This window comes from Typopeltis vanoorti, chromosome 10 (assembly GCF_054136105.1).
Source record: "Typopeltis vanoorti isolate ZY-2024b chromosome 10, IOZ_Tvanoo_1.0, whole genome shotgun sequence".
Classification (NCBI taxonomy): domain Eukaryota; kingdom Metazoa; phylum Arthropoda; class Arachnida; order Uropygi; family Thelyphonidae; genus Typopeltis; species Typopeltis vanoorti.
Window position 1 is genome coordinate 67,296,601 of NC_143558.1, and position 26,131 is coordinate 67,322,731.

General features: G+C 34.5%; 1 protein-coding gene across 2 annotated transcripts in view; it reads right to left on the minus strand.

The window, feature by feature from the left end:
- Nucleotides 1-291: 291 nt before the first annotated feature.
- Fntb (Farnesyl transferase beta subunit) overlaps nt 292-26,131 on the minus strand; it is a 204,627-nt gene continuing 178,787 nt past the window's right edge. Inside the window, exons 11-13 of one of the 2 annotated variants that reach the window (XM_090398657.1) lie at nt 10,402-10,513; nt 10,011-10,125; nt 292-2,023 (exon numbers count right to left, since the gene is read on the minus strand). In XM_090398657.1, the coding sequence (XP_090254783.1) occupies nt 1,886-2,023; nt 10,011-10,125; nt 10,402-10,513 (365 nt within the window). In that variant the 3' untranslated portion in view covers nt 292-1,885. The remainder of the gene's footprint in view (nt 2,024-10,010; nt 10,126-10,401; nt 10,514-26,131) is intronic. The other variant, XM_090398658.1, reaches the window with a different exon arrangement.

Consider the following 26,131-nt stretch of genomic DNA (forward strand, 5'->3'; position numbering starts at 1 on the left):
GGATCCATCATACAATAAATACCAAAAAAACAATGCAAAAAAGGGACAACAAAAATCAAGTTAGTACACCAACAGACAAGAAAGCATGTGATTTTATGTGTTGGTGACAATTCGTGCATTCCTGATTCTTCCCTCCACTTCAACATGAATTGACTCTTCTTGGCACTCTGCCAGCTACAGTTCTCTCAACTGTGGGCAGAGAGTATATAATAAGTCGGAATGATCCAGTACATTAAAATTTTTAATATTTCAAATGCGATTCTCCTTCTTGTATATAATGAAGAGGAACAGTTAAAATCACAAAATTAATTTATTTAAAGACAGTAGTAATCATTCCAAAAGACTACAAAGTAGCCCTTATTACAACTAATTTTTTTTCACTTATAAGTGTAAGTTTTTTTTCTTCTCTCCTTTAAACAAAATGACAATGAAACAGCAATATAATGATTTCCAATGCACTTTTTTTTTTTTGTAAAAAAATTCAGATCTGATAAATAATTTTGCACAGAAATAAAAGTGACACTTTTTTGATATATACATATTCTGAAGTTCTATTATAAGATTAAAAATATTGCTTTCACATAAAAAATCCACATATTATATTTATCCAAAGGTTCCAAACAAATTTATAGAAATCAAAATCTGCCTAGACAGAATCTCTTCCTTCCTCTCTAGTATTACTAATTCAAAAGTACATTTCAAAGTGCTCCGGCACAAATAAAAACATTTATAGTAATTTGTAAAGAATTCAAACTATATTTATTGCAAGGTTATTATTCAAATGATCAGTTTATTAGCATGTACCAAATTTATGTACCAAAAGTATAAACTTTTAAAGATTTTATAACAAAAATAAGCTACTGTATGAAATTGTAGATAATGTAGTGTTATTAAATGAGAAACACTTTTTAGTGTTTAACCGAAATTTTTTCACTAATGCTACAATACTTACTGTAATGCTACAATAATGTAACTACTGTAATCATTGTTCATCTTATAATCATTGAATAACCAGTTTGTAGCAAGTACCAAAATTTGTGTAAAGGCTTTTAAAGATTTATGATAAAAATAAATTACTATATATGAAACTGTAGTGCAATAGTAGTAGGAGTAGAGTAGTAGTATTTGCTACCTAACAGTAATTTATAAGATAAGCAACCAATCTCTGTTGGAATGAATGACTACCAGGATTTGGGGGAGGGGGATGGAAAATTTTTTATATTAAAAAATAAAAACATTGATAAATTTAAAACATTATTCCAGTGTTTTATAATTCCAAATATATTTCCAAACTGAATGGTATGCAAACAACTTAAGATGTCAACAGCTTATGATTATAACTGATGTAAATAAGTCCAAATAGTTCCTCTTTAACGTCTTCATACTGCGTTAAATAGTAAAACTGGCACACATTTGTAATCACCTGCTTTAACACTAAGTTTGCATTTACCAAAATTGCTAAAAGGCTTCTGTACACTATTTAAATAATAGTAACTCAAGATGATTATGCGACCATAAAGAAACAAAATGTATTAAAATAATCTTCACGATATAATTGAGCTAAAATAAAAACAATGTGATTACAGCATAACACCTTAAGGACAACTTCATTCCTTACTTCTGATTTCCCTGATTAGAAAAATTATAGTACATTGTTCCTTTGATGTTTATGATTGATATAGTGATAAGCATGAAGTGAAATATAAAAAAATCTAAATTTCACAAATATCACTGATCGGCTCGGCATAACCTTAGAAAAACAAGTTCTTGGCCAACAGAGATCAGACATGTATTTCTTAATTTACATTAAGTTTTTATATGTACATATATATAATATATATATCACGTAAAGGCTTAAGTCTCAGAAGCATTCACTCATGCTAAGTCATGTTTTCTCTAAATGTTCTGCCATATCATTTTTATGCACATGTTTTAAACTGCTGGGAACAGGCAACCTCCTGAAATACTCTGTGGCCTGGATTGCAGCATCAACACCAATATTAAATATAGGGTGTGTTGGAGCCTAAAGGAAAGAAGAAAAAGCATATAATTTTATATATTCATTTGATATTCAATGTCTGTTTATAATATTTCCAAGAATATAATTTTCAAACTCATCTTTAACCCAGTACATACTCTATTTGCAGAAAATTTTTGATATAATTTGATTTATCCATGAATAACTTTTCATCTTCCTCTCACTACACTATAATCAACAGTCTGACTTGTATAATAAATTTAATTTAATCCTTTATCCAAGTGTGAGCAAACAAAGTTTGCGCCTGAAAGTATCTTCAGGACTGGGGTAAGGTGGTACAACACCAGGGCAACTCGTTGCAAAGGTGGAGCAAGCTACCAACACTCCTGTCTCAGTATCTCCTATAATGCAAAACACATCTCCTTGCAGATATGTCTAATGTTCTGCATTAAGGGAAGGGCCACTACCCAGACTAGTTTCGACCTTTATTGAGTGGCAGCCAGGCCCAAGCTGAGATACCAGGCAGAAGCATTCGCAGGTCATCTCTACCTATAGGAGTTGCCAAATGGTGTGCCACCCTTTTTTTAATAAATTACTCTGGATTTAGAGAAAGATGTTGAAAAGTCTGACTTGGTCATGTAACTTGGCTGTACCTAATTAAATGGTAGATGATGGGAAAATCAATCCAGCCATCATAGTCTGTCTGTAAATGTGTGTTCTCGTTGGAATTATGGGCATGGAACACTTAGTCTTAAAACATTTTAAATTTGTTTTCATTATTTCACAGCCCCCAAGGAAGCATGGTCCACAGTTTGGGAAGCACTGTTCTAGATGACCCTTAACTATATCCCATGCACTACTAACATCCTTACCCTGTAGTGTTTTATGCCATGGTACAGATTTAAGCTTCTTCCTAAATATGTCATAATCATCTGCCTTGTAGTTCCACAATTATCCCTTCTTGATAGACTATTCCTCATGGTTTACTATTTCCCAAGTCAAGACCACATGGTCACTTTCACCAATTGGCGGCAATGTTGTCACCTTGGTTATAGATAGCTTTTCTGATCCTGTGACCAGTTCCAATACTCTTCCATCCCTGTTCCCCTCCATCACATGCTGCCTTAAGTAATTATCTCTCAGTTGGTGTATAAATTCTATTTCCTTTCTGCCATGTAATCGTTCTTCCTTCCAGTCTATATCTCCATGGTTGAAGTCCCCATAATAATCACTCGACCTGTACTCATTGTAATAATTTGGCGATGCATATCTTCCAGATCATCTGTGGAACTCCCTGGAATATAGCAACAACCGACTGTATATTTGTCTTATTGGCTTTCATCTCACACCAGATTGCTTCAAATGAACAGATACCCGCTTCCCTGCCTCCTATTTTTTTTGGTTGCAATTCATCTGCTATCATCAGATACTCCTCCATTCTATTCTTCTCTATCTTTCCTGAAAATACTAAACCCTTCACATTCAATCCCTGTAACTACATCATCTGCTGTTAGCCAAGTCTCACTAATGCCTATGACTTTTGGCAAGGTTGCACTAATCAATGCCAAAAACTCCTCCATCTTGTTCCTGATACTTCTGGCATTAGTATATAAAAACAGCAACACCCCTTTATTCTCCCACCCACTTTACTTTCTGAATTGACTACCCTATTCAATATTTTTGCTTGAGAGAATAGATTCCTCACTTGTTCATTCTCACACTCACTGGCTTCATGTGTGCCTTCACACAAACTCACTTGCTTCCACCCTAATTGCTTAAGTTTCCCTGAATTTTCACATCAACATGCTCAGTGAACAAAGTGTTTATATATTTATTGTAAGTTTTACTGATTTACAACAGTTCGGAATCCAAAAATTTCAAACAATAATAAAATGTTAATTTTTTTTCCCCTCAAATGCATTTTTCACACAAGCCAACTGATTCTCACAAAATATAATAAATTTAGTTTAATCCTTTATCCAAGTGTGAGCAAACAAAGTTTGCGCCTGAAAGTATCTTCAGGACTGAGGTAAGGTGGTACAACACCAGGGCGACTCCTTGCAAAGGTGGAGCAAGCTACATTCTAAGTATCTCCCATAATGCAAAACACATCTCCTTGCAGATATGTCTAATGTTACGCATTAAGAGAAGGGCCACACCCAGACTAGTTTCGACCTTTATTGAGGTCTCTTCAGTGGGAGCCAGGTGCAAGTGGAGATATCAGCCAGAAGCATTAGCAAGGTCATCTCTACCTATAGGAGTTGCCAAATGGTGTGCCACCTTTTTAATAAATTACTCTGGATTTAGAAAAAGATGTTGAAAGTTTATTTTTCACTTGGTTATCTCCACTTAGGCCTGGCTCCCACTGAAGAGACCTCAATAAAGGTCGAAACTAGTCTGGGTGTGGCCCTTCTCTTAATGCATAACATTAGACATATCCGCAAGGAGATGTGTTTTGCATTATGGGAGATACTGTGTTAGTAACTTGCTCCACCTTTGCAAGGAGTTTCCCTGGTGTTGTACCACCTTACCCCAGTCCTGAAGATACTTTCAGGCGCAAACTTTGTTTGCTCACACTTGGATAAAGGACTAAATTTATTATATTCTAACCAAGTGAAAAATAAACTTTCAACATCTTTCTCTAAATCCAGAGTAATTTATTAAAAAGGTGGCACACCATTTGGCAACTCCTATAGGTAGAGATGACCTTGCTAATGCTTCTGGCTGGTATCTTCACTTGGGCCTGGCTTCCACTGAAGAGAGACCTCAGTAAAGGTCGAAACTAGTCTGGGTGTGGCCCTTCTCTTAATGCATAACATTAGACATATCCGCAAGGAGATGTGTTTTGCATTATGGGAGATACTGAGATAGGGGTGTTGGTAGCTTGCTCCATCTTTGCAAGGAGTCGCCCTGGTGTTGTACCACCTTACCCCAGTCCTGAAGATACTTTCAGACACAAACTTTGTTTACTCACACTTGGATAAAGGATTAACCTAAATTTATTATATTCTAACCAAGTGAAAAATAAACTTTCAACATTCTCACGAAATGTTTGCATTACTTTTGCCGAGTTCTTGTATACATAGTCAATTTGACTGCAATTCAACCATTACTTAACAAATACAATTGCATCCGAATTTGTTAACTCTTGTTGAGAAAAAAAAAATATATTGTCATTAAATCCAATATGTGATTTAATTAAATTTTTAATTAAATCACATATTGGATTAAATTCAATTTAATCTACTGTTAATAGTTTAACAGTAGATTAAATCCAATCTACTGTTAAACTATTTCTCACTTGTACAAATTATGTTCATTATAAAAGGAAACCTCTTTCAATTTTAGCACTACCTACTGACTGTGACAGTGTGCTAACTATCTTTTTAGTTTTCTAATTGCTTGTAAGTGCTGAAGCATTTTTATTTGCTTCTACAATGATTATCTACAAAATCCTGAAATTTTTTCAAAACAATTTCATATTATTTTAAAATTTCACTTAAACAGTATACAATTTTTCTTCCTACCAGCTGATGAAGTTAATTCTTCATAAGGTCAAATAAATTATTCTAATAAATCGAAATATTTTAAATATTTTCATCATCAAAAGAAAATGTAAATTTTGTGTTGAATTGTATTTTCTAGTAATGCATTCCTAGGGAAAAAGTATTGAATTTATTCTTTTTATTAAATGGGATGTCTTTAGACATACCTGATTTAATCAAATCTTCAGCTTGAGATTCAAGTTTTCTAGTTTCAACATTTTACAAAGCTGTTATTGTGCATTTAATTTTTGCATTTCTGAACATTTAACTCATTCCAAATGAAGTGCAGTTGAAAGTAAAGAAATTTTTTCAAGAACATTATCATTTAAACAAGGTGTTTCAAAAAAAATTAATGTTGACTAACCTCTCTGCCAGATAAGCACAGCTTGAAAAATACATTATAACATAGGATATAGGATGTGTGTGCCATCCAGCAGTAGCAGCTAGTAAACCACATTCCACACAATTGTCATCCCATTATTCAACCAATTTTAATAATTTCAAGTGCATTGTTGAGTGATAATTACAATCGATGATTTAAACAGTGCCAAATCACAACTTAGTAGCTACTCAACTTTCTTCCCAAGTAGATAATAATGTATTAAAAATGCACTCTGCTGCAGACGAACTCACTACTTTGTTTCAAGTGACAAATAACATTACTGGTTTGGAAGCAGATTAAATTGCACATTGGAAATAAATTACTTGGATATTTTTTTTCCCCGCAACTGTAGATGCCTTATCAATTATGATACAGAATTTGGCATTCATTTTCTTCTATAATATTCTTAAATATCTCCATTTGAATCCATTTTGCGATATATTCTGTTATTCATTACCATACAAGCCAATTGCTACTAGTCACTGTGGATAGAAGTGCATTGTGCTCTACAGTTTATAGCTACTGTCAGTTTAACAACCAGCTTACAAAATTCTTGGAAATGTAACAAGTGGTGCATGTGAACTGGCTCCAACACACCACTGCTTATAATCCAGATGCTACCCAAAGATAAGACTGATCTTCTGGCATCATCCTTTTCCTAACATCAGATTTCCCCACCAATGTTGGAACCGTCCAAGGAAAGCAACAATGCTCTCCTTGCCATTTTCAAGTATGGTAAAGATCACTTTACTCTCCTTACCTTTGATAATAAGTCAGATCTCCAGACAAGATCAGATTGTTCAAATCTGAATACATGGACTTGGCATGTCTAAATTTTTACTTGGACTCCATACTTGTTCAAAATTTTGAGTCTAAATCCAAATTTTGTATGTTTTTTACATGTGTTTCCTGTTTTTACTAATAATGCTCTGTTTATCACCATATTTACAATTCCAACATTGCATGTATTAATTTGGATTTAGAAAACATTTAACCACATTTCACTTTTTTGTATATATTAACATGTTCACCACTTACAAAATTTTTTGCCAAGACTAACATTCAGTTAAAAATGATTAATTTTCTTGATATCTGTAATGAAAGTTAATAAAATTAAGCTTTTTTAAAATAAATGTTATGGTCAATTTGATTACTTTGGATAGTATGCATAATTGCTGAGGGTTGTAAATAATCACCCAATATTTTGGAGAATATAATCATTAAAAATGAAAAGCTTACTATTTATTAAAATTGCACGTGATTATGAACAATTTCCAATCATTACTGCTTAATATGATAAATATAATCCAGATATGATCAATTCTCCTCCTCCTTTATCTGTTTTATTAACATGTTTGTCATCAAAATATTCTGTATGACATGAACATTTTCACCATCCATAAGTTGTTCATTGCCATCAACATAGTCTCCATTGTTAGATTCTACACTACGTTCTTTATTTTTCTACACTCGATTTTTCATGAACTGTACAAAATATAAACCATTGCTCCATTTTGTTGTTTGATTGGTTCAAGGCAAGTACTCAATATGTTGTCTACATCTTGATTCAACTTTCCACTGATCCTTGACTTTCACTATAACCTGATTTTCCATGGACAATCTTTAGTTCCAGCTATGCAGCACAAACTTTAATTCTATCATGTTCATTGTCATTTTGAATGACACTTGAAGCTCCAAATATTGTAAATATATCTGAAAGTTTATAGAAAACTCCTTCAGCTGTGTTTATCTTTAATGGCAACATATGTATCGATTTTTCAAATTATCTTGATAAACAAGAATAAGTTTGAAATTTTGATCTTTCTGGGGGGCTGCATGTCAATTAAGTCAACTTGGCACTGACTATTCATTTCACTGGTCCAACTACCAATCTGTTTTTTTTTTTTTTTTTGGTAAGATTCATATAAATTCAAATAAAGCATAATAGTTTTTGCAGTCATGTTTTAATATTTCTTATTAATTACTTTTTTCATTCTATTTCTTCCTCCATGTCCAATTAAGAGATATGTCTCATGTATGATACTGAAGTCCATCTGTGAAGTGACATAGTATTTTATAGTTGAATTATCTGAAACTGAATAAATGAGTTTTTCGTTATGTCATACTTTATATATATTATATCCAACTGTTTTAATTTTTGACAATCGACTGGTGCTTTCTCTGTTGTTTTATTTGTGCTATTTCAGTTCTCAGATCTAAATACCTTTCCTCAAATAGCACTCTATTCATAGTTCTGTTGCTTATGAAATAACAAGATTATGTTGAATATTGTATGACATGATATAATTGAGATATCATGTGACCAACTCTTACCTACTGGTCAAAACATATTCATTAATCCAAGTAACCATTTAATATTGGAGAATATACTTAACGACTGGTGCGTCTGATAAATTCACAAATATTAACTATATCCTTCAACAGTTAGTGATCATTCATCCTCATAACAAACACAAATTTTCCATAACATATATATGCACAGTATATATATAAATGTGTGTGTGTGTGTGTGTCACATATCTGATGGTAGTTTGTGGCTACGGTTATTTTACCAGTCTTTTGTGGAATGAATGTATATCAATTTCATTTTAATTTTTGAGAAATAAAATGTTATAAAATAAATTACAATAATTACTAAAGAATAATATTTATTATAGTGAAATAACAATGCAAACGTACAAGCCTTTCAGCAACAAAATAAAATTTTTCATATGTGTGAGAGCACATCTTTCAAGCAAGGCAAATCACCATTAGAGGTTTATAAACATGCTTCACTATGTCAAATGCTTTATAATACACTGGTTTGTTTTTGTCATATTTCTTTCCTATGTGCTGAATAGTTAAAAGGTAATTAAATAAGCATATTGTGACAAGTGAACAGCTGTGGTGCATTTTTTTCTTAGTTTTGATGATTTATTTATTCACCAAGGACTAAGATCTTTATATAATTTTAAAATGGGGTGCAATTAAAAAAAATTAAAACAAAGCATAATTAAATAAGTGTAAATTAAATTTTTGCTAATTAAAATATTTACAAATGTAAATTATTTATGATCTAATTATTTTCCAAAAAAAGCTTATTAGTTCATCAAATAAAATAATTTTCACAATTTTTTTTTTTTTTACACTAACTATCTTGGACTTGATATCTAAGCTAATCTCAGACTCACTAATTCTCAAAACACGAAGTCTTCCTAAATCTTCTGGCTGCAAATGTCCAGAATGTCTGTCTGCCTTTTTTGCAGGATGAAAAACCGTGCAACTCTGATACAAGACTGGCTATCTGACCTTCAGCTGAACAGCCCTTATTAAAATTCTTTGCCTTAGACACAATTTGAACCCAGGTTTTTCCACTAAACTTGAACAGGACAATAAGTTAATAGATAACCCTTCTCTCAGGGATTCATTTCACTCACTTTCTCATAGATATTCTGTTTCTGCTTTTTCTAAACTAGTAGAAATAAGAGTAACTGCTGAAGATTAACATTTATACACAGTATAGTTTCAATTTTTTTAACTGCTTCTCCTCTTTCAATGCATCCAACTCTGAACAGCTGTCCTCACACTATTTTGCCTCAGGACAATGACTTCTAGTTGTTCAAGAAACACCTCTAGGTCAAAATACCACATAAGAACAGTTGTGCGAGAGGCAGCTAAGAAAGTCATTTTATAATTCTCATGATGACATTAGAAACCTATTGCTAGTTTCAGTGGATCGCATCTCCTTTCTCTCTCTTTGTAACCTACAGACTGCGATTTGAATTTCACTGTATCACTGATATTTGTGAATATCTTCAGGTGGTAAATGATTTTCACCACCCAATATGAATCAACCACGCTCATCAAATCTATGGAGACCTCAAGTGGCTTAAAAGCACTAAGTTTCATTTTTAGAGCAGAGTTTCTGGATTATCTAATATGTTACTGAAATAACTACTATAGGTTTTAGATCTTTTGTAGGTGGGATTTAAAAATAAAAAAGGTTATTTTTGCTTTCTGCAAACAGAAAAAACCTATTAGAACTACCTATTTATAGTATAAAGAATCAAAATTTTCACAATAGCTTTTATTCAAAATAACTTACTAATTCATTTTTAGGATCTCCAATTACGTATACATTTTCACATTGTTCTCCACAGCAATGTTGTGCAACTGAGAGGCCACTGAGTGTGTAACAAGTGTGATAGAAATCTCTATTCCTGGCACGAAAGAGGGAAAAATATGTCATTAGATGTAGTGCTACTGTTATATGAAAACAAGGATAATATTAATAAATAAAATCAGATATTAAGGATATATGGAAAATCTAAATCAGTATCTTAAAAATATGCTATCAAAGTTACTCATCTAGAAATAAAATTATTTCAATGCTTCATAAAATCATAATAATAATTAAAATGTATTTGTAAAGAGAATTTTAACGTTACATAAATTTCATATATGAAAGATTAAACAAGTTTGCTCTATCTACTAACTTGCCAGGTTTGTCAATGAGTCCACCAGTGCTCATCTGACAACAGATCAATAAGTATTCCTGCAATGCTGTCTGGTTAAAGAGCCAGTGTTCTGTATTTAGGAGAGTAGAACCTATAAAACAATCAATATAACATTAAAAACATTGCTTTTTGTGCAAATTATGCCTGTTTAGCAGTGAAATTAGATAAATTAGCTTTAATGAAATACTGTAGATATACAAAACATTGTCAAAATATCTGACACACTAAGTTGGTCAAAGACCAACCAAACATAAAGCGGGAGCAAGTATAAATTCTACATAGAGCAGTAAATATATCAAGAAATGCCAGAATGAGTTACAACAAAAACAAGCTTCCAATTACATCTCAAAGAAGTGTAAATGTCAGAGACCATTTTTTGTTAGAGGTTATGTAAGCTGTCATAAAATCAATTTCTGTCATTCCTTTGAAAAGATGGACAATCAGAAATTGAAACAAGTGGGGATGGATATGAAGCTGGTGATTTAGATAAAGAGATGGACAAATATAGAGTAGTATATGAAAAAATTCAATTCAGGAGAAGGCAGGTGACTAGTGATGCACTGCAAGCTTGGTAATTGGTCTGCTGCTGTTTAATTTGTATATTAGTGATTGAAGAGGAAATATAATAATTCTGTTGTTTTGCCAATGATGCAAAGATAAAAAGAATGACAGTCAATGACGATGGAGAGATCCTGCAAGACAACTCAGAATGGCAGTATGGGCAAAGGATAATGGCTACCAGTTTAATGCAGCAAAGAGTAAGCTATCATTCACTTTGGAATGAAGAAATCACAAGCTATGTATTACACTGATGGAAATGAACTTCAGGAAACAGACAAAGCCAAGGATTTTTTGTGTGTGTGTGTGGGGGGGGGGGGGATTGTAAAAGGGAATTGAAGTTTAGAGGGCATATTGCAAAGGCAGTCAAAATGACATCAGATTATGTGGTTATTAAAAAAAAAAAAGGAGGTTATTCTCCTTTCCTTTATAAGACCACAATCTTGGTCACGCACTTCTGGCTCCTCTCTACCTCATCCCCATAGAATCCAGGTGGCCAAATCTGTATGTAGTAGTCCAGATGTGGTCTCTAGAAAGCTCCCTATGAGGATGGACTGAAGGTCTGTGGGCCTGAAAGGCTAGTCAATAGATGAAAAAAGAGTGGACATGATAGAAGCATAATAGTTATGGGGTTTTATAGGACTGATGCATAACTTTTCAATACAAGACAGAAAAGGAGATTTTTTTTTTCATTTTTTTCATGTTGATTAACCAACATGTGAGGTTGGTTAATCAACCTATAGTACATTAGTACCGTGTATGGGTAGTGGGTTGGAAAGAAGAAACTTGTTTACATTTGATTTAAAAGTCTATTCCTTGAGAAACACATAAGGTGGGAGGGGAATTGTTCCACAATACATCAGTAGCAGGGATGAAGGAGGAGAAGGAAAGAAACTTGTTCTATGGGTTACAAGTTGTACTGTGAAGAGATGTTGGGTGGTAGCTGCAAATGTTCCAACAGATTTGATGCTATTTCATTTAAGCATTTGCCATGGAAATATTTATAGAACATAAATACTGAGGAAACCAAATGCCAGTATGACAGTGGTTGGAATGAGTTGGTAAAAGATGGGTTATTAATCAGTCTGATTGCACTATTTGTATTGAGTCAAGTATTTTTAGGGAACTCTTAGGGGGCCTATCCCAAATATGAGAGCAGTGTTCAATAGCTGGGCTGATTTGCAATTTGTATAAGATCTGTATAAGCTGTTCAGAAGTGAAGTAACGTCCCAAGTGAAAGAGAAATCCTAGTTTATTGGAAGCTGAGGAGGCAATGGTTGTGATGTGTTTATGCCAGTAGAGGCTTGATGTCTGGTTGATTTCAAGAAGAGAAATCTCATCTTGTCTAGGGATTTGAGTGTTATCAAGGATAATGCTGGAAGACTGTTTTTTTTTTTTTTTTTGGAAATAAGGCAGACCCGAGTTTTGCACTGAAATTGATGAGATTATCTGAACCCTGCTGAAGGATGGCTTGGAGATTAGAACTGGGGGCGGTGGAGGTTGATGTTTTGTTACTCTACACAAAGTTGAGATACTTTGTGTAGATTAAGGTTTGTCAAATGAAAGGGAGGAGTGCAACGTGTTGTCATCTGCAAAACTGTGTATTGGGTTGGGGTATCAATGCCCTACTTCAGTGGGTCATTGATATACAGAAGGAAGAGGACTGATGAGAGAACAGAGCCTTGTGGAACCCCAGCATTGGTTGAATAATGAGAAGAACCACCCACCTTCACACACAGTGTACATCCAGCTATAAAGCTGACAATCCAATTGCAGAGGTCATGGGACAGACTGAATGATGGGAGTCTGCGACTATGGCAAGTGCCTTTGAACTTGTTAATTGCTGTTATTAGTTTTGCCGTGCCTGCCAGCATGTTGCAAGTCACTTTTACGAGGTATGAGGAGATCATCATTCCATCCTTTATTTGTCGATTCGAAATGATGGCACCTGACAATATTTCTGGGGTCAAAGTCATTCTCCCGCTAACTTACTGATGTCATCTTTTAGCAATTCATCAGTTTCCGTTTTATTAGTTGGCAGCGTTGATTTTCTAGTTTTCAGCCTTGATCAAATTGTGGCCAATTTGATAAGGGATTACTCCTAGAAACTGTAAAAGTGTGGTTAGCAAGGGTGTTAGAACTAGATTTCTTGCTTGGAGGAGATGGTGAATAGCACAGCAATCAAAAAACAATAGTTGGCTCACCCTTTCAGAGATGGTGACTTCATTGTCATGGAACACTTTCCCATAGTGTATTATGTTTTCCTGTCAAAGGATGAACATTTGAACCATCCTATAATTTTCTTTCTCATAATTCCACTGTTGAAAACGGGGTTCCTATCCACAATCTCTGATACCTCTGAACCAATCACTAGAACAAGAAAAACTTTCACCATCGTCTTTCTATTAGGTGTTTACCAAGTTTCATGCAAATGCCATCTTTTGCATTTTGGGCAAACTGGCTGTTCAGAATACAAATACTGCATGTGATACAAAAAAAAAAACCTCAAATCCATTCTTACTTAGCCTAGAGTTAACAAAAACTACAGAATTCTTTGGTCAGATGCATGCTCGATCCACAGAAGGTATTTTAAATATGAATGTACTCACATTCATGAAGCTCTTGGCCTTATACTGCAATGCCGTAATTTAAATCAGAATGATGGTTTCTCCTCACCAGAAGTATGGGAAATTTTAATTCTTAATAACTGTGCATGCATGCATGCGTACACACACTGTGCATGCATGCATGCGTACGCAATTATGTATATATACACACCATCAGGAGGTGGGGAAAATTATATTTTCCCCACCTCCTGCAATAACATATCCCTATTCAGGTTTAAACTAGTCAGATGTTATTCTTTTAGCTTAGAGTTCATTCTATAAACATGAAATCCACTATTGTACATTCTACTTCTGAATTTGCCTGTTATATCACTGTTGGACAGTTAGCTTCTGTCCAAACTATTTGATGTGTGATGTGTATGTTCTCATGCAATTTAAACATTTGAGTGAAGAGTAGATCAACGTCATATTTAAGATGGGAGTTGAAAAGCTCCTTTTATGTTTTGAGGAACTACAAAGAACTTTCCAGAAACATGAAAACAGACAAATCACCTTCAAAGTCTACCTGTTTACATAATGCCAGCACCTGGCTTATATAAGATTAATAGGTCTTCACTCAAGCTGGTTTTTACTGATTAAAGGATGGTATGCAGAAGCAAATGGCACAAAAATATAAAAGTTCAGTTCATATTTTCACCATCAGTAAAACAGAAGTGTTGCAACTGACTTTACTATACGCTCTAAATCATTTGAAATAGCATCGTAATGCCACTTATTAAATTATATTCTTGTTTAATCCTTTACCCATCATCATCATCATCATCAAATTACTGCCATGTACACACAAGGGGTGTACAGGATATGATAGTACCACATGAAAAAATTATATCATTACTAACTTCCTACCTACAATTTTCCTCCAAATCAGTCTGTTACTTGTCAAGACTCCAACCTTATCAGATCTTATATTTCTATCGTCTAAGGCACTTTGTACGTTATCAATCCACATATATCTTGGTCTTCCTCTGGGTCGTTTTGCTGCCAACCTGGCAGAGAACACTTGTTTTGCTAATCTTTCCTCGCCCATTCTGTTTAGGTGACCATACCGCCTGAGATTAGCTCTGCTAACGCATTCCTGGATGCAGACAATGTCAAGTTCTTTCCTAATATCCTCATTTTTAATATGATATTGCCATTGATGCCATCTGTTCATGCCTATAATCTTTCTCAGGACTCTCATATCTGCGGTCTCTAGTCTTTGGTCAAGTGTTTTACTTCTGACCCAGCTCTCAGATCCATAAGTTAAAACTGGTTTAAACACTGTCTTGTATACAGCTAATTTAGTGTTCCGACTAATTTCTCTCTTATTCCATATGAATTTATTCAATTGACTTCCCACCATACCAGCTTTGCTGATTCTGTTGTCTATTTCTATATTTAATTTACCATCTTCAGTAAAAATCGCGCCTAAGTAGATGAAATGTTTTACTTGTTCCACAGGTTCTCCATTCACAACACAGTTGACATTTTCAATGATTCTGCCTATTTTCACTGTCTTTGTCTTTTTATTGCTGACCTTCATACCATATCTATTACAACAGTTATTCAATTTAGTCAGAGAATCTTGCAGACTTGTAGCGGATTTATTTAGAAGTATAACATCATCCGCATAAAGCAAAGAGCTGACATTAACATCTCCAATTTTGATATCATGTTTAATACCACTTTCCTTCATAATGTGATCCATATAGATAATGAATAACAGAGGGGATAATGTACATCCTTGTTTCACATCAGATTTAACATTAAACCATCTTCCTGTACTTCCTTCAATTCTAACTGCTGACTTACAACTCAAATAAAGACTAAGTATTGCTTGATATAATGCCCCATTGACACCATATAACTGCAGCATATTGAATAGCTTCTCTCTTGGCACCTTATCATATGCCTTTTCCAAATCGACAAAACTTAAATACAGATCTTTGTTATATTCCCATGCTTTCTCGACTATTTGTTGTAAAGTGAAGATCTGATCCTGACAGCCTCTGTTTGTCCTGAATCCAGCTTGTTCTTCACCAAGCTTTTCTTCCACAATTCTTCTCAACCGTTTCTCAAGTATACTTGCATAGATTTTGCCAGGAACACTCAGTAGGGAAATACCTCTGTAATTGTCACATTCAGTTTTATTTCCCTTTTTATATATGGGTACTATGAGAGCTCTACTCCAATCATCGGGAATTTGTCCCTCTGTCCAGGCTTTCTGAACTATGCAGTGCAGCCGCTGTAAGACTCTTATACCACCATACTTCAGCATTTCTGGTCGAATATCATCTACTCCAGCTGCCTTTCCGCATTTCAAGCCTTTGATGGCTTTTTCTACTTCAAGTATGGATATGTATTCCTGCCTGCATGCCTGGTCAGTGTTTTTTACCACTGTGCTGTCATCACTGCTTGTTTCATTTAGCATTTTTTCAAAGTAATTACTCTATACATCAAGAATATCCTTTTCTCCAGCTTTCATGTCACCTTTATCATCTCTAACTCCTTTTACAGCACTCTTTCTTCCATTCCTAAGCTTCTTCAACAACCTCCAGAATATTTTGCCACCTTCTTGATATTTATTTTCTATATTCTTGCCAAAGTCCTCCATGATTTTTGTTTAGTCCTCCATGATTTTTACACAGTGTTTAGCATTCTTGCATTTGTCTCTATATTCTCTAAGAGCACAAGCTGACTTATTTGACAGGAACTTTTGATTGCTTTCTTCTTTTCCTTCACTGCCTCTTTAACTTTCTGTGTCCACCAGGGAGTTCTGATTTTTCTATCCTTGCAGACAACCTCACCACATGCCTCTCTGGCTGAATCAATCAGTGTTTTCTTGAAGGCTTGCCACTGAATCTCGAAGGTTTGGTTCCTGTTCTCAAACTCTTTCATTTTTTCTTCAATAATCTTTGTGTATTTTAGTCTACAGTTCACATCTGAGAGCTGCTCAACTTTTATTCGCTTTAAAACTTTCTTACATGTTATTCTTTTCAATATGAAATTCAATTTTATCCTGCTCAAGACTAAATAGTGATCACTTCCAATTTCAAATCCTCTGTACACTCTGGTGTCCTGCACCAGGGAGAAAACATCACTATCAACAATAACATAGTCAATGAGACTTTTCTTATTCCTAGCTTCTTCTCTCCATGTGAATTTGTGCACATTTTTATGTTGGAACATGGTGTTAGTAATAACCAGTCCATGTCCTGAGCAGAAATCCAACAGATATTTGCCATTATTATTAGCTTTGCTCTTTTCTCCAAATTTTCCCAAAATATTTTTGTATGTCTGACAATCATTTCCTACTCTGCTATTTAGATCCCCAATAAGGACCAACTTTTCATTTTTCAATGTGTCAGTTGCTTTTTCTAAAGCATCAAAAAAAAATTCCTCCACTTCTACTTTAGAACCTTCTGTGGGACCATAGGCACAAATAAGTCTCATTGTCCAGTTCCCCCTTCTCATATTTACCCACATTACTCTACTTGAGACTGACTGCCATTCAAGAAGATTAGCCTCGTATTTTGTGTTGAATACTATGGCTACTCCTATTCCTTGATTGTCATTGCCTGAATATAACATTTTGTATTTATTTCTCAGATCCTTTACCCAGTTGTAAGTAAACAAAGTTTGTGTGTGAAGTATATTCATGACTAGGCTACTTCTATATAAAGACTGATGATTTTAAATTAATTGTCCTGGTAACATAATGCAAGCACACTTCCATTTAAAGTGTATAATACTATACATTAAAGGAGGGATCACTAGCCAGACTTGTTTATCTTTATTGAGGTTTCATCAATTATTATTTAACTTTTATAGTGAACAAATGTTTAGAGAGGACTTGAGGATGTAGAAGAAGGAATAAAAATAAACGGAAGAATCATTAATAACTTAAGATATGCGGATGATGTAGTAGTGATGGCAGAAAGTGAAAATGGGTTACAACAAATTATTCAAAGGATTGAAAACTCTTGTAAAGAGTATGGACTAAGAATTAACACAAAAAAAGACCAAGATAATGATAATGGGTAGAAAAATAGGAAATAATGTAAAAATAAGATGTGGAGGAAAGATTTTAGAAGAAGTGGAAAGATTTCAATATTTAGGTAGCTGGATCTCAGAGAAAGGAACTTCAGAGTTGGACATTAGAAATAGAATAGGCAAAGCTAAATCGGCATTTATGGAAACGAAGAGAATTTTAATAAACAAGAACACTAAAATAGGCGTCAGAATTGGAATACTTAAAGCAACAGTTTGGAGTATTGCAAGTTATGGAAGAAGCGAGTCATGGACACTCAGAAAGAGAGATATGGAAAGAATTAATGCATTGGAAATGTTGTGTTATAGAAAGATGGAAAAGATTAGCTATACAGAAAGAATATCAAATCAAGAAGTTTTAAGACGAGTTGGGATGGAAAGAACACTGCTAAAGAATATTATGCAAAGAAAGACCAGATTTGCAGGACATCTTCTGAGAGGTTCTTCGGGACACCTGACAAGAACTATATTACAAGGGAAAGTTGAGGGGAAGAGGAGACGTGAAAGACCAACTAGAGAGTGGTTTAATGACATCGTCGAATGGACTGGTTTAAGAATGATGGAAGCGACAGACAGAGAGAAATGGAGAAGAGCTGCTCATCTGCTGCAACCCTCTTGCTAGAGGATGCTACTGGATGACGACGAGGTTTCATCAGTGGGAGCAAGATCCAGGAAAGATACCAAGGTTAAATTAATGCAGAAGTAATATATTTCTTATATATAAGTAGCAAAAAGATATATCACCTTAAAACATAAGACTTATTGTTAAACTGACCATAGATTTTTAAATCGTACGTATGTTCGTACAATATTGCCTACCAGTTTCGCTAGTAACTGACTAGCTTTCTCAAGGCTTGCACAGTACAAAAAAATGGTAAATGCAAAAAATGTTTAAGAATACAAAAAACGTTAGTACCTGTTAACTAACTAAGGTAACACGTTCGTGTGACATGTCTGTATGAAATTGTGACTTTCTACTCAGTATCATGAACATGCGATACATGGAAATGCATAATATGATTATTATGCTTACTGTAGTTCTGTTGAACTGAGGGAATTAATTAGATTTTTCCAAGTATCGTTCAGTATGGCTCCTTGATTTCTGTTTAGGTTGCTGCCTGTACATAGCACTACTGCTGCTTCTTTAAATAATCGATGTCTGTAATCTTCGTCTATGTAGGGCATAGAGCTGTTATTCCAGTCTATCGTGTGGTTCGAAGTTGAAAAGTGATGTGCTAACCCGGAGGTGATAGTTCTGTTGTGATTTACATCACCAACACGTTTTTTCTGTCTTATTTCCAGGCTTCTCGAAGTTTGTCCAATGTAGGAAAGACCGCACATGCATGGAATATTATACACACCTGGATATTTATAAAATGGAACACTGTCTTTAGGAGATCTTAGAACCTGTCTGATACTAGTAGTTGGTTTAAATACAACTCTGATGTTATGGGCCTTTAACAATCTCGCAATTTTGGTGGAAATTGAACCCATAAAGGGGATAACTGCTGTTGAAATTTGCTGGGAGACTGTTCTTTCTTGTTGGTTATCTTTGTAAAGAAATTTGTTGATGATGTTTCGAGGATAACCATTTTGCGATAGTGTTATAGCGATTTGGGACAATTCGGTTTGAACTTCTTCATCGTCGGAGATAAAGTTTCTGGCTCGATTTCTCAACATGTGGATGATGCTCTGTTTATGTGACCTATGATGGTTTGAAGAGTAATGTAGATATCGGCCAGTGTCCATAGGTTTTTTGTAAATGGACAGTTTGAAATTGTTACCTTGTCTTTTAACTAGTATGTCCAAGAAGTGTGGCTGTTCGTTGTTTTCTACTTCTAGAGTAAATTTGATTTTATTGTGGAGTGAGTTGATTCTATTGACAAACATATGTAGGTTTTCCATGCTGTCCCGCCATATGATGAAGATATCATCTGCATATCTCCACCATATTGAAGGTTTAGGAGTAATGTTGAAGATTTCATTTTCAAATTTCTCGATGAAAAGGTTTGCACATGGTGGTGACAGAGGGCTACCGTTTTTTGTATTCTTAAATTTTTTTTTGCATTTACCGTTTTTTTTGTACTGTGCAAGCCTTGAGAAAGCTAGTCAGTTACTAGCGAAACTGCTAGGCAATATTGTATGAACATACGTACGAATTAAAATTTGAATGGTCAGTTTACGAATTGAATGGTCAGTTTAACAATAAGTCTTATATGTTTTAACATTTTACGACCAAAAACATGTATAATTTAAATAGGTATATTACCTTATTATTAAAATACTCTGGATCGGAAACAGATGTAGAGTTTTTCACTTGATTAGAAATTAAATTAACACCTACCTCTGAGCCAGGGTATTTTAATAATAAAGTAACAATTAAGGCTTCATATAGCCTTAGTTGTTACTTTGCCAGAAACATGAAAAAACACAGATCACTTTCCAAGTCACAGAAAGTTTCTGGCTAGTTTGCCTATTTTTCAGGATGAAAAAGTACAGGTATTTCCTACGAAAGAGTTGGAAATACCAATCATCAATACTGACTGAGCTATGGAAGCTCAAAGAACAAGGCTTCTGGATTATGTGATCCTTAGTTTGCCTTAGTTAGAATGTTAAGTCTATGACAGGTTTAAACAACCATTCTTGGACAGGATTCACATAAAACTTACAGAATAATAAGTTGCAAACAGAGCTCTAGACTAGTATTTACCATATTTGCCGACCTATAAGACGTACCCCCTTTTTTGTACACATTTTTTAGGAAAAAAACTTTATCACTGAATATTATAATGAATTTACAGTATTTCAAATATAAAGTAATAAGTAAGTCTACTTTCAACAAATACCCACTCTAACTAGGAAAGAGTATATCCACCTTTTAATATTCTTCGTCAAAACCAGAAATTCATCTCCAGAGCTAAATGAAGAGACACTTGAGACCTTTTCTAAATCAGAATCTGAGTCCTCATACAACAAATTGTCCTCTGAACCATCCAGTGCCTTACTAATGCCACACTTCTTAAATGATTTAACCACTGTCTCAGTTTTCACAGCATCCCATGAAGCTTTGACCCACTCACAAACTTGCAAAATGCTAGGCCTCTTCCTGATGGCGTAACCTCAAAATCTGAAGACTGCATCCAGCTGTTTCACTTCTCCTTGATAAATCCCTTAAATGGTTTATTAATACAGACATCTAAAGGTTGAAGCTAACTAGTTAGATCTCCTGGAATTACAGCTAACTGAGTTTTAAATTCCTTGAGTTTATTTTTAACATCTTCTGTTCTGTTAGAACGAAACTGATCCCATACTAGCAGGGCAGGCTTCTTCAACAGTCGGCAGGGCACCTAGACCAAATTTTATCTATCCATAACTTCATTCCTCCTCCATCCATTCAGCCTTTTGCGTGAACTGCTTAAAGGAGTGTACAAACACTCCTTTAAGCAGTTTTTCTTTGGGTATAGTCTTCCTTTTAAAAATCAATAGTAGCAGCAATTTTGTCCCATCAGCACAGCAGGATAAAACCACCGTGTAGTGAGTTTTTTCATGCCCCGAAGTTTTAACAGTAACACCTTTTGTGCCCTTGGAATCTACAGTTTTGTTTGAGGGCACATCAAAAGTCAGCAGAACCTCATCCATGTTTCCTATTTGCACAAGTTCAAAATTTTATCGTTTCTTTGCGTTAATGACGAATCAATGGAATTCAATAATTTTTCCTTCATATTCAGCTGGCATCTTTTGTGAAATTAGACACTGAAAGTCTCTCTTTTTTGTGGTCTAAAATCCAAATATTCAGTTCTGCCTTAAGTTCTGGCCATTTTGCAGTTCCACTTTGCAGGTTATGTTTACTGCGAGTTGCTTTTTTTAGATCCTCTTCCTGATTTCGCCAAGTTCTTTCATTTTCTCAGTTGGGGGTGGCCTGAAATGCCTCTCTGCAGCCCTGTTTCCATGTTCTTCAGCATACGCAATCACACGTAGCTTGTATGCGATATTGTGGCAATGCAGATGTTTATCAGCCATAATTTGCCAAGAAATTTAGAGAAAATTTAATGGCAGAAATTTATCACCATTCACAACAATCGCGACAACATGCAAATCCACTGAATTCTACGTAACTGGAATGCTCTCACACACTGCAAGGAAGCAAGAAAGAAATTGCGTAACTCAGAACAGAGAAAATTTCCAGAAATGAAAACAATAAAAAATTGAGTATCAGCATATAAGATGCACCCTGTTTTTCAGACCTATTTTCAAAGAAAAAAAGTGCATCTTATACACCAGCAAATATGGTAGGTATTTCTTTAAAAATACATTTTGCTTTGAAACTTCTAGATAAGCATGTTACAAGCCATATGTGTAAATGATTGTTTTAGGCTTGTAAAAGATCACATTATATTATGAATGCATAAGTATCTACAGTGTCACAATAGTGGATCAGTCATCCATAAGTGATTCAAAATCAACTCATTTATTGCAGTAAGGTGGGTGGGATCTGCAGATCACCTTTATGAACTGTATTTTTAAATATATTAGAACTCCCATAACATGCCAGTTGATGTTATGATTCACTTAATATGGAAAGCAACACCTCAGTTCTCTATTTATTGTATTCCACTTCCTTTTTCATGGATTCTTGATACACTCAACACTGATTAAAGTAAACACTATTACCACCCAAATGCCCATATACAATCTCTAAAAGAAATTCACTGTAGTAACAAACTATCCACAATTTTACTCCTATGTCCCTATGACTTTGCTATAGTGAAAATCGACTATATATCAGTCTCTCTCTTACTGGCAAAACGTAATTCATACTACAAGAACAGCAGGTATTATACTCTTTTTTTGGTACAAGTGATGGTTTTGGAAAATGAAGTAAAATGCTGATAAATCAGGTTGAGGCATAAAAAATAGAAAAAGAAACCACTGGCAGGCTAAATGTTCTATATATCTTCAATTAAAAATATTAAAAGAATGTATCACAACATGATCTGAGCCCCTTTCCTCTCTCGTTGCAGTAAAAATGAAGGAATGATTTTGAGTCAACCTGACAATTTATTAATACAAGTTGAGCTATGTTTGTAATTCCCTTTTGTTCTGTGCTGTTTACACTATTTTACGAGCGTGGTCTGAAAAGTTCTCAGCCTAACAATGAAAAAACAAATTTATAATTTCAAAATTATTTTTATTTTTCAACATAATCTCCCTCAAAACTAATACATTTATTCCAGCGATGCTCCAGCGCCATTATCCCGTCCCTGTAGTGGTTCTCAGTAAGATCTGCAAAATACCCCTCTACAGCTGCTATCACCTCTTGATTCAAAGAAAAACGCTGACCAGAGAGGAAGAGTTTTAGTTTTGGGTAGAGACAGAAGTCAGAAGGAGGCAAATTTGGGAACAGGGTGGATGTTCCAACAATTCATAGTGCAGATCCCTTAATTTTCCCATTGCAAAACATCTTTGTGGGCAGGTGCATTGTCTTAATGAAAGATGACTTTTTTTCTTCTGCAAACCAGGTCTTTTCTAACAAATTTTTTCCTCTAGTCTGGTTAAAAGATCAGAATAATATTCCCCGGTTATTGTTTTACCCTTTTCAAGATAATTAATAAAGAAAATGCCTTTAACATCCCAAAACATCGATGCCATGACCTTTCCTGCTGATGGAACCGACTTTGTCTTCTTTGGTGCTGAACAACTGGCTTCTGTCCACTGTTTTGACTGCTGTTTGGATTCTGGTGTGTAATGGTGAATCCAAGTCTCATCCATAGTAATAAATCGATGCACAAAATCAGTTTTATTCTTGTTAAAATGCTCCAAGTACTATTCAGAGATTTTCATGCGAGTGCATTTTTGATCTGCTGAGAGCAAGCGCGGCTCCCATCTTGCGCAAAGCTTTTTCACTTGCAATTCTTCATGCAAAATATATCCTATACATTCTTTTGAAATGCGTGTATTCTCAGCAATTTCATGCACTTTAACTCACTGGTCATCCAATATCATATCGTGCATTTGATCAATGATTTCTGGTGTTTTTACACTTTCTGGACATCCTTCACATGGATCATCTTCAAGGCGGGCACGGCCACATATAAAGTCGGCAGCCCATTTCTTAATTGTCAAAAATGATGGAGAAGAGTGCCCATAAACTTTTATGAACTTCTTTTAGCGTAAAACCTTCTTTTACAAAGAATTTTATAACCACATGATACTCCATTTTATCCATTTCAAGTGATAAAGACAACACTTTTGGTTCAGACAGCTGTATAAAATAAAATACTTGACAGAATGACTTGCAATTTCACATGGATGCTTATGACAGATGTACCAACTTAGAAAAAAAAAATCTTGCCAATAAGTTGCCATCTATGGTCGAGCCAAGAACTTTTCAGACCACCCTCGTATGTACAGCTAATCCTCACTATAGCAAACACCACTGTTACAAATTCCTTCATTAAAACTACTGAAAAGTCCTGACCAAAGCCCATAGGTTAGGTTAGGTTAGGTTAGGTTAGGCAAACAATGCTCAAACTAGATCCATGATGGCTTAGGCATTTTCTGAGGCATGCCCCCCCCCCCCCCCAAACAAAAGATAAATAATTCTTTACATATTCATTTATTTTAAAAAAATGCAGTCTAATCGTGTGGTGTTACACATTATATATACTGAAATGTCAAATAATTACAAAAATGAAATCTATAGAGAATGAAAATCGATATGTACACTGATAATTGTGCTTAAAATAGTGCACTAAAAATTACCATACTTTTAATAGTAACTCTAAACGGAACTGCAAAAAAAAAATATGGAACACATTACATTTGATTTGATTATCAATTAATGACTTTTTTTGTCGCTGAGTCTTAATGGATAAGTCTGAAATTGAAGTGAAGTACTTTGTGCACTTCAAGCCCAAGCAAGCAGCACTAACTTCATCTGCCACTTGGTTTCTTTTGTCTGTTTTAATGTTATTTAACACTGAGAATAAGGTCTCAAAAGAGTATGTAGAGGGAAAAACTGGGTAAAACCATGGCTAGATTTTTAAGGGTGCTAAAAGTTTCCAGTATTCGTTTCCAAGCATTCAAAATTTCTTGTTTGTAGTGGCACTCTTCATTCTGCAGGCGATTTCTTTCCAGATCCTCAAAGTTGAGACCTCAGGTCGATACACACTTGAGTCCAGATGCTGGCCTGGAACTCTGCTAACTGTAGCACCAATCCTTTAATTTCTAGCCATTGGAAATCATTTAATTCCATAGTAGCATATACTACTACACCTGGATACTTAATTATTTTAATTGTCTGTTCTAAACTTCTAAATTGATTAAATCTCTGTCAAACTGATCATTTACTGAGTTTAAAATGTGCTGGTACTTTATATGCAAGGGCTCCATTTTATTTTGCACATCCAAGATGACCTCCTCAAAATGTTTTTTTTTGTGAAGGAAAATACTTATAAATTTTAGTCCCCACACCTCATTTGAAAATTTGAAGTTCAGTTTAAAAGGCTTTTATGTATCCAAACATAATGTCACTACTTTTGTCAAAACCTTGTAACTTTAAGTTCAGTTCATTCATATGTACATAAAAATATCAGTGTGCTGACCCATGTACAATCACAGCACAAAAAATTAACTTTCCTTAATATCTTTGTCCAAGTAAATGAAGAGGAAAAAAAGGTTATCCTTTTCTGTATACAGGAAACCTATTGAAACAAGAAGATTTTTAAATGCCACCTCATACCCCCCTCCATTTCAAAAGATAGGCATAATTAAAACATTACGAGACAGGGCATACAATATATCAACCACACCAATTAAAAGGAATGAAGAACTGCACTACCTGAAAGAGAACCTTGCGCTTAATGGTTTTGAACTCAAGATGTTTAGAAAAATTCTTAATAGATCTCCTGCAACTCCCTTACTTAAACAAGATTTTGAGAATGCAATCATGCTGCCAAAAAGATGTTGAAAAAAGAAGCGAGCACAAATCAGGCCTGGCATTCCACACAACCACTACTGGCCATCGAGAACTCTGGCAACATACAAAAATGTTATATATATTGATAATAACTGTTTCACAAGAAAATTTAAAGAAGTCACACAAATGCTTAGGATCTCTACACAATGCAATAAAAATCAAGTCTTAATTTTACATCAAGTATGGCATGCTTTCATCAAAAATTTAACTGCCATGGACCTAGGATATAGCACGCGGGATACCACAGAACGTGATAGCAACAACTAGGCAATATTTCAACACGCAGTAACGAATGTATCATTTGAATTCTGGTTTATCAATTATTTAACAGTTGTGAAATTATCAAAACATCTAATATGTGTAATTAATCGTTAATAGGCTTTGGTTATGTAAACTTTTATGTACCGTTATCCCTGATGATGTAAGTCTTACGATGCATGAAACTTGTCGAGTTTTAATTGTTGATTTTTAATAAACTTCTTATATTACAATGTGATCTCAATACTAAAAACTTCCT